A 10,524-nucleotide genomic window follows, 5' to 3' on the forward strand; every position below is an offset into this window, starting at 1 on the left:
GCGTCCGGGCGAGGGAACACTGTGTCCAATATTTATGTTCATCATAAGGGGTCTTTGGGCTGCACTTCGTCTGGCCCCTCACCTAGGACCTGTCTGCCTTGGGTGACCCCACTAGGGGCATGAAGCCCCTGACAGCATAGCTCCTAGGATCATTGGGACACTCAAACCCCTCCACCACGATAAGGTGGCAGCCCAGGGAGAAGAGATCCAGAGATCTTACAATATCATTTAATATCATTTTCAAGACTTCTTCAGAACGTCTGACAGCATCATTTCTGGCATGAAAACTGGAATGAAAGGCGGCGGGTGACATGCATTTAACTTAAAACATGTTAAATCTTCACCTGGATTGTTAAAAACATGTAATTATTTTTGTATGAAAACATTTCCCCACATTCTCGGTCAGTAGAGACCGATGATGCTCGACTCAGTCAGATCTGTGCTCATTCCTGAGTTTTAACCTCTGATAAGAACTGAGGATCGACTGACGGTTTGGCAGTGAAAGTGCTTTTAGATAACCCTTCACTGTTCATAATAAGGGGCATTATTTAGAAGTTGTTTCTGGAGCTACTTCTGCTCTGTATGAACACAGAAAGATCAAATAATATTGTCTGTAATTAGTTTTTATTTCCACTAACTGAGCTCCGTTTGAACGTGTTTGATTTATGACGTGCTCCTACCTGAACGTGGCTGCGTCTCTGTATTAAACACATACGTTCGGTTTAAATACACATTTCTCTGTTTGTTTACCCCTGCCTTTCTTTGTTTTTATTCTGGGAGGTCGTTGGGTATGTTTGATTTATAGCCTCGGCCCTCCTCGCTGTATTTTCTCATGGATTCAGCCGACTGCTCCCTCCGTGTGGGGAAAAATTAATAAAATGCACTCCATCGTTCTCAGAGCTCTTCATCAGGCGCAGATCTGTTCTCTGTTGTATGACAAAATATGAAATTAATTTTGAAGAGTTATTAGTCTGCATGAAGTGGATTGTAGAAAGCAATAGCAGCTACTGTCTTTCAGAGGCTGAAAATAAACTTAGTGCAGTTAAAATCAATGACTTTATGTCTTATTTTGACTAAACAAGATTGGATTTAATGTCAAACACCTTTAAATAAATGTGGATCAGGAGGTCTTTATTAGTGTTAAATCAAATCTAATTTATTTAAAAGAGGAAACGTAAGGTTGTTTAAAGTCTGGCTGTAATAAAGTAGTTATAAAGTGGATTAAACTTAATCAAGTAAGGGTTTAAAAAGACTAACTGGTTTTCTGTCTCGAAGGTAAACTCGGGGAAACGAGGGCTCCGTGTGGGAGTTGAACCTGTGACCTCTCAGTTATGGTCGGCTCTGTCTGCCACCCCACCATTACAGCGGGAGAAAAACATGTGGGAAAGTGTTTCCAAAGAGTCTGAGCTGGAAGTGAAAGTGTGGTTTTTAATGTGCACTTCGCTCATGTTGTTAGAATGATGTTTTTGGGTGGAGGAAGTGTTATTTTAGCGGCGGTGTGACCCAGGAGCCATCACTTCTCTGACTGCATGATTGAAGAACTCTGTGGTCATTATTTGGACTGTGGAAAGTGAGAGACACCAGATATTTCCCATAAATCATTTGGGCTGGGTCAGATGTTAAATAAAGTCCTTATCAGATGTTAAAATGGGTTTAAATGCAGGATTCTTTGTTTTTCTGTGACGCAGGGCTGCAGGAGGTCAGCTGGCTGCTTTCAGGCTTTAATCATGTTTGTTGTTGGTACTGCAGGTCCTGCATCTTCTACAGAGCCTGCATGGACATCCCCCGAGGAACCGAGCTGCTGGTTTGGTACAACGACTCCTACACCTCCTTCTTCGGCATCCCGCTGCAGTGCATCGCTCAGGACGAGAACCGTAAGGAAACTGGCTTCCTCTTCAGTCCAGAAACGCAGTATTTTACAGGTCTTAGTAAGTGTGGAAAAAACAAAACCTTAGTGTTTTCAGACTGTCTTACTTAACGCAGATTCTAAAGACTAAAACTAACAGTTACTGAAACGAGCAGCTTATTTTTCACATCATGTTTTAACTGGATGAACACAGAGATGTCCTCGTTTGGATCAGATCCCACCGGAGGCAACTTTTCAGAAAGAGAGGAAAGAAAAGCTGATCTTTCTTTAATATCATTAACAATCATGTGTTAAAGAAGCTTTTACAGCCCCGTTTATGACTCAAACAAAAACTATATATGAAGGTAGGCAGATTTGTAGGTTAGAGGGGTAGTAATCTGTAAGATTTGTCTGAAAAAACTTTCACAGGTAATATTTTCTCCGAAGCAGAAATAAAACAGGATTTAAAGGTAATTTATCCTCAAATGAAGTTATAAAAAAATAGATATTTTGAGGAAAACCTTTTCGTACATTCAATATTTTCCAGAATAATGCAGATAAAACCTAAGAGCACCGCAGTTACACGTTAAATTAAATTTACAGAAAAAATGAAATGAGCTCAAAAAGAGACTAAAGAACCTGGAAACTTTGAGTCTGAATTTCAGAGCTGTAAAGATGTCGAAGCCCGGCTCTTTGCCTTCGTTTTGTTCTGTAGTTTTTATTTTCTTTGTTTTCTGGGGCCGTCTGATTCCAAACCTGTTGGATTTTCCTGAATATAAAAACTTGAGCTTCTCTTTTCTGAGGAGGATTCATGTAAAGTTTTTAACATCAATAAGGAGGCAGTTCATCAGTAAAGGGTTTTTATTTTACAGTTTTAAATGTTGTTTGTCAATAAACGCCTCTGTATCCATTTTTTAAACAGATTTACCATAAAGACCAGAACACATCTTTAAAATAAATTTAGATTTTCTCTCTGCTGCTTCTCTTTTAAGTCGGGTTCCATTTCTAAAATATATTTAATTTAATTATCATTTTAAGCACCACAGTTTTACAAACTCTTAACTAATCAGGCTTTAGTTGAACTAGTTTGTGTAAAGTTAGTTTGAGTTTAAAGTTGTTTGCTAACAGACATTTTATATTCTTGCTTTGAATGTTTTTCTGTTTTCCGTCCAGCGAACTCTGTTTTCTCTGTGCTTTCTCTCCATCCTCTCCGTCTCCTCCTCCACCTGGTTTTTGTTTACCTCTCCTCCAGTTTTCTGCCCAGTCAGCTTGTTTAGATTCTTTTCATTCAAACATGTTTTTCTGTACGTCTTACAGACTGTCTCCCTGCAGGGGGGAAAACTTACTCTTTTTGCATAATTACTGAGAAAGAAAAACTCAAACAGCAAAAGGGACCCAGAAGAAGGGTTTAATCTGTGGAATCTAAACTGAAATGAATTAAATTAGTGGTTAGTCTTTTACGGAGTCGTGTTGAAATGAGATCGTGCTGATTGCAAATTAGAGACATTTTGGCCACAAGCTGGTTTTTATTACAGACAAAACGACTCTTTTACATGACATCGTTCATCAGGACAGAGCTGTGGCAGGTTCTGCAAACATAATCACACACACACACACACACACAGGGTTTACCAAGGACCAGCCTTTTCTCTTACACATCAAACTGTTTCCTGCTACAGATATTTGAGCTGAAACTGTTCATGTTTCCCTAAAATTCAAAAAAAGTTAAAAACAAAAACAACTTAAACAACAAAAACAATTTACCATGGCCTGGATGACTGAGAATCTACACCAGCATGTTTCCCTAAAATGTTTTATTTTATTGCATTTCTTGCAGATCTGAGTTTTTAAATTTTTACTGGCTTCAGTTTCACATGAATCCAACTTATATTTCAGTGATTAAATGTGTCCTAATGTCTTAAACACTGCTGCATCATGACCCAGTTTGGTCCAAGCTTCAGATGGCCTCACATCTGATCCCAGAATCAGCCCAAACCATCAGCCCTCCACCACCGTGCATTCTGGGTAAACATCTGTCCTCTGGTCTGGTTCTGCTCCAGAAGTCTTCTGGTTCTTTCAGATGAACCTAAGTCGAGCTGCCATGTTGTTTTTAGAGAGAAGAGGCTTTAACCTTTGACCTTTGACCTATTAACTGAGGCCTGTAGAGTCTGATGGAGCTCACTGCACGGTCTGACCTTCAGGGTGAAGATCAGCAGCTGTCTAATCTTTCCCATGTAGAACGTTGGACTCCAGATGACCTTTGACCCTTCCCAGGTTGATGGGCAGCAGCAGCTGCTTGCTGATGTCTTTCCGCCCTGGCGTTGTTACACCTGCACACACCTGGAGCTCCAGAGCAGCAGAACCTCCTGAAACTTTACTCTGATTTGCAGCCATTTACATTTAAAACAATGAAACCAGCTGTTTTTTGCTCGTGTTCCATCTTTAAATCAGAAATGTTCAGACTTCATGCGGGGTGCAGCTACCACAGGGACCGGAAAGTCACAGGTTTGAATCCCTGCCATGTCTCAGTGTCCTTGAGCAGGACACCCCATGGACATCCCATCCGCGGTGGCTTTAATAGATCAGAGATCTTAGAGACAAAGGAACGAGAACAGATTGGATGTAAATCTAAACTCAATAAGAGTTGACCCAATTCAAGATGGCTGCCACAGCTAAGCATAAAAATGGCTGTGACTCAGTTCTACAGATGCTGAGCTCAGATGTAGTGTGGTAGTAGCTGAGAGTCATTCAGATGTCTCAGTGTTTTGATAGGATCACATGAGATGGTTCATCTACAAGATTTGACCAAAGCGACAACAAGTCAGTCATTTTCTCTGTCATCAGTTCAAAGCTCCACATGAAAAACGGCGGGTGATAGGCATTCCTGCAAACACCAGGCCTTTATTTTACCATGGCTGGAGTCTCAAACACACGTTGAAGACGAGCAGAAAGTCCACGCCGACCCACAGAAGAAACCACACACAGTATCAAAGCACACACACCCTGTGGTTGTTTACTCGTGCACGTTCCATCCAATCAGAGTCTGTCGGGTTGACGCTCCGCAGCAGAGCCGACGGGTAACAACAACAACATGTGAGCAGACGTCCCGCTTCGTCCTCCTTCAGTACATCCCTTCTTGCTTTCTGTTTCTGTTTTCCTCCATCTTTGACCTGTTTTACACATTAGGACAGTTTTCAGAAAGCTGAAAAATGTGTGGATTGTTCATTAGCCTGGGCTGATGCAATGCAGGAAATAAATTAATAATATTTTAAAGGTGGGGGGTAAAAAGCATGATGATATAAGGAAAGACAGAGGCACAGAGTTTATTTTTCATTCAAAGACAGCTTTATGTGACGTATTATTATGACTTTTGTTATAATTGTTTTTATTGATTATATAAGCATTCATAATCGCTGGCAACGTTATGATTATTGATCAGCAGGAGAGCTTTGGAAACATAATCTCATCTTCATAACTGTAAAGACAGAAGACACAAATTAGCAGGACTCAGTGAGTATGGATCAGTCCACCTGGAAATAACCGTTTATAATATCGTCCTGCAGAGACTCAGTCCACCTGAGCCGGGACCTCATTTCAGTGGGAAATCACTGAATCACAGGCGAAATCACTCCTCAGATTTATCAGCAATTATTGTTTATTTCTTCAGATGTTGGAGCCCACCTGTCCTTCCAGCCTCTGCTCCAAACACAAGACCAACTTCCAGGGAATGCTGCTTCCTTTCCTTTTCTTATGAAGTTTTTTTAATCCTTTCCTCTCTCCTCCATTTATATGCTCAGGGATAATGGTGAGATCGCTGAGTCAGCGTTCAGCCTGATCGCTGAGTCAGCGTTCACACCATTGTTTTCCTGTTTAAAGGTTCTTCCGTACAATTATTAGCATCGGTCCACTTCAGCGAACAAAAGCTGTTGTGAAGGGAACGTTAATTCTTCTGTTTAGCTCATTTTAACTTGACTTCAAATATTCGAGAATCATTGTCCAAGCCTAGTTTTTAAAATGTCTTTTAGATTTTACAATCATGTTTCCGTGTTAGTTGATATTTATGAACGTTTCAGGGTGTTTACTGATTCGTAAATATGAATCACCGTCACAGAACCCAAATCACCACAATGTTTAAATATTGATTCAAAAACACCAAAACTCTACAAACAAACAGAAAATCTGCTCCAACAACACTGGAGGAGCTGCCAGGCTAAGATCACTTTGTGAATTTCTGCAGATATTTTTCAGGAAGTCGTCCTCACCGCCGCTCAGCTGTTCTCCAAGGACTCTTGAATATCTTTGAGACCAGTTGGAGTCCAAAGCTGGTGTAAAACGAACACTAATATTTACTGATTTTCTTGTTCAGTGGCAGCAGAACTGATTCTGATTCGTCTAGTTTGGCTCTTGTCGGTGTGTGAGCGTAAGGATTGCAGGGTTTAGGTTTTTCGCAGACCCTGATTGGTTCCTGATTTAACGGGACGTCCCTCCAAACAGCAAACTCTTTTCCTCCACAGAGAGAGAAACTCCAGTCTGTATAATCAATGTAGAAATGAGTCTGAATCACAAAGTCTAAAGCCTAAACATGACTTTTTATGAGTGAAAATTTAAATAAAATAAACACAAAGTCCCCCCTCCCCCTCGGGTTGAAAATCACTGATTGAAAGTGACATTTGGCTCCAGCTTTCTTCCAAGTTTCACATTTTGTTGTTGGGAGTCTTTGTGCAAACCTGCTAATGAGTGTAAATGATCACATCTCTCAGCCTTTTGGCTCGACTGTGAAATGGTTCAGAAAATCACAGGAATCATGAAACACTGACTGGACAGGAGAACTCGACGCCAACAGTTTCACTTCTAAACCTTTCGGGCAGGATTGGTCAGTTAAAACCATGAGATTCTGAAAACGAGTTTCTTTCTTCTTGTTTGTGCAGCAGAATGATGTGAGTTCAGTTTTCTGAAACGGTATTCTGCATGTTGATGGATGTTATGAACATCCTGTCAAACTAAAAGAAGAAGAAGGGTGTTGACCCAGAGACGACAGGAGGATCCTCATATGGTTCCCATAAAGAAGAAAAGCAGCCAAAGGAGGAGTGTTAGTCTGTGGCTGATGAAGAGTCTGATACGGAGGCAGGGGGTGATGCTCCACCCACATTCTCTTCAGCATCAGCTCAAAAAAGTTGCTTTTCAAACTTTGATGTGCCGGTGGAGAGGGGTCAGGTCCGGTCAGCGTGGATTCATGTCACACCCAGCAGAACAACACACGTCCCAGGAAGAAAGAAAACACAGACGCTGCACTGTTGCAAACTGCATCTGCATAATTCTCCCATTCTGATGATGCATTTCATACACAGCCCAAAACATATCGACTTGCATTTTTTGTAATGTTTGTAGGAAAATGAATTAAGTGTGGGCGAGCGGTGCATAACGTGGCCGTCGATAGCGCCGTCGGCCAACTTACAAATGGTGTAATTATCTCCTCATAAGGTTATTAGAGGATCAATGAAGCCTGGTGGCCTGATGGCAGAGGTGAGCTGATGAAGGATGGATACAACACAGACACAAAGTTCTTCATCTACATCTGAAATTATGGCTCTTCTCATCAGTCTACAGCAGCAGTTTAAAATGTTTCTCTGCTTCAACACATCTGGTTTGAATGAACAGGTGATTAACAGGCGTCTGCAGAGGTTGAGGACCAGCTGAAAGTGAATTCAACCCATGACTCAGGTGTGTTGGAGCAGGGCAACAACTGAAACATGGTGCATACAGAACTGTGGCCCTCAGAGTTCAGGACTGAACACCACTGGTCTGCACAGGACTCCACAAACAGCAGAGCTGGACTGTTTTGCAGCTTTGGCAGCTTCAGATCCTCTGGATTGATTGTTTGGTTTGGGGTTCAGCTCACAGCTCATTTTAGATCCATTCAGGGAGGATTTCTGAGTTCAGGTCCAGATTCTGTCTGTCTTTAACTTCTGAACGTCCACTTTGTTTTTATCTCCCGCTGACGAAACATTATCTTCAAGCTTTTTACCAAATTGACTAAACTCCGTCCTTTAGTTGTATTTAGTGGTGGACCAGTCAGGTTTTTTATGATCCGCTCTGGTTTTTATATATCAGGGCAGCTGATATGTATTATCTGCTTAACAAAAATATAACAGCTGCTTAACTTTTATAAACATTTATTACTAACATTGAGCCTTCTGGCTTCAAAAATAAATCGTTTTCAGTGAGCTGGTTGTAGCAGCTGCTGTCTGGTTGTTTACTCAGGCGTTGCTGATAGATAAATATTTAAAAATATCTGATGATTACATCGTTCCTCTGATTATTCGAGCTACCTTTGCCCTCGATGATGTTCTCCGACTTGTTGGAAGCGAGCTGTAGCTAGCCCATCTTTGATCTCGTCTCTGCTGTAAGACGTGTACCGAGGAGATGTTCTGTACCTGAAGCCTCCACTTGTACCTATAAAAACCCCTTTTTTCAGAACATTTTCCTTCCAATGAAACACTAATAACCTCCTGTAGCTCCGGCTGAGAGATCAGCTGGGAGGTTTCTTTGTTTTTATTGTTCCAAGCTGCTGGAGTCTCAGAGATGGACAGAAGAATGACCTCATTCTGTTTGTTTGGACAGTCTGAGAACAAAAACATGTCGTTTAACAACCTGAAACATTGACAGTAGAGCTGTAGAAGTTCAACATTTATGATTACGGGTTTGCCTCCACATTAGTAAAACCTGTTTTTCTCATGAAACATGCTGCAGATTGGACTGTGCTCCGGTTTGATTAGTCAGACTCTGGGCTGTCAGATTGTCTCATAGCTGAGTGTGGATCTGCCCACAGGAACGCAGTTTATTCAAACCCACACAGATCTGCTCAGGCGCTTTTTCTATTTGTGCGATTCCATAAAACTCAGTCACTCATCAAAGATCAATCAGCAGTCTTTGATTCACTCGATCTCCATCCAGACTTCAGAAAATCCAAACAGTGTGTTAATATTTTTATATTTTATGTTTAAAACGGAGCTACGTTTGTTGAACTCTGCAGTAAAAACAAACCTCAACAACCACGATGGTTGCTAGGGGGACAGGACTACACTCATTTTAAACTTTCCAACAGCAGCAAAGGCTCTGAATCTAAACCCGGTCCACTTTGGAGCTCTAAACCCGGTCCTGTTGGAGATCTAAACCCGGTCCTGTTGGAGCTCTAAACCCGGTCCTGTTGGAGCTCTAAACCCGGTCCTGTTGGAGATCTAAACCCAGTCCTGTTTGGAGCTCTAAACCCGGTCCTGTTGGAGCTCTAAACCCGGTCCTGTTGGAGATCTAAACCCAGTCCTGTTTGGAGCTCTAAACCCGGTCCTGTTGGAGATCTAAACCCAGTCCTGTTTGGAGCTCTAACCCAGTCCTTTTTGGAGCTCTAAACCCGGTCCTGTTAGAACTCTAAACCCAGTCCTGTTAGAGCCCCAAACCTGGTCCTGTTGGAGCTCTGTTGGAGTTTAAACGGGTCACAGAAAGTTGGACTTTAATATTTTCGTCACAGGTCTGCAGTTCAGACATCTAAATGTAGCTCAGATTAATGTAAAGTTATGTTGGAGTTTTGGCGCGCAGCTGCGTCAACATTTCTGCAGAAATCTTCTAGTTATTTGCTCCTGAAGATACACAAAGAAAAGTTTCTTAAAGAGATTAAATCTATACGGGCCTCCTGTTACTGACCCCGAGTTTTCCACGTTAAATTACAAATTGAATTTGTCTTGGCCTTCCAACATAACCCACACTGAGCATTCTGATCTGTCAGAGGCCATCTTCGGTTACGATTGTGGAAGTAAAAGAGTTGTTCAAGGTTTGGGAGGGATTATTGTCATCACGGAGCTAACGTTCTGGTCTGTGATGGAAAACAAATTCTCCCTCTGGTGTCGGAGAACAACAGTTTGACTCACAGCCAGTCCACATGTCAGGGTTTTACAAACAAACCAGTTTTACAGAATGGAAACCGAAACCATCAGTGGTGATTTAAAGCAAAACCAGCTCCTCTTAATGTCAAATTAAACATGATGAAGGTTTATGGAGTCCAGGTCTGTCAGTCCATCAGACCACAGAACACAAAACAGCTGACTTTTGGGTCGAGTGAGGACAGTTAGAATCAATTCTGATTAAAAGCTCTTGTAGAAAATTTCATCCTAAAATCATTTTAGCTGATTTATTTAATCACCAGCTGCCCCTTAACCTGAATCAGCCTTCTGTGTTCATTTGGAAAAAATAAAATGATCTAAACTGAATGAAAAGAATAAATGTGCAAATACTAAAACTGTTAAAACAAAATACAGATTGATTTTAATCAGTTTGACCTGTACGAGTCCTGAGTGGGCTAACGTCACGCGCCAGGTGTAACAGGTGGAGCGATGGATCTGAAGGTAATAGGTGAACTCAGGGGGTTTGATTGGGACGATGGATCTGATGGTAACAGGTGTCCTGAGGTGAGCTCAGGGGGTTTGATTGGGGCGATGGATCTGATGGTAACAGGTGTCCTAAGGTGAGCTCAGGGGGTTTGATTGGGGTGATGGATCTGATGGTAACAGGTGTCCTAAGGTGAGCTCAGGGGGTTTGATTGGGGCAATGGATCTGATGGTAACAGGTGTCCTAAGGTGAGCTCAGGGGGTTTGATTGAGGCGATGGATCTGATGGTAACAGGTGTC

General features: G+C 41.7%; 1 protein-coding gene across 1 annotated transcript in view; it reads left to right on the forward strand.

Moving 5' to 3' along the window:
- The window catches only part of prdm6 (PR domain containing 6), a 78,703-nt gene that overhangs the window by 37,797 nt on the left and 30,382 nt on the right, over positions 1-10,524 (forward strand). Inside the window, exon 6 of the mRNA XM_017433095.3 lies at positions 1,750-1,874. Within this exon, the coding sequence (XP_017288584.1) occupies positions 1,750-1,874 (125 nt within the window). The remainder of the gene's footprint in view (positions 1-1,749; positions 1,875-10,524) is intronic.

The sequence above is a fragment of the Kryptolebias marmoratus genome, linkage group LG1 (assembly GCF_001649575.2).
Source record: "Kryptolebias marmoratus isolate JLee-2015 linkage group LG1, ASM164957v2, whole genome shotgun sequence".
NCBI classification, from domain to species: domain Eukaryota; kingdom Metazoa; phylum Chordata; class Actinopteri; order Cyprinodontiformes; family Rivulidae; genus Kryptolebias; species Kryptolebias marmoratus.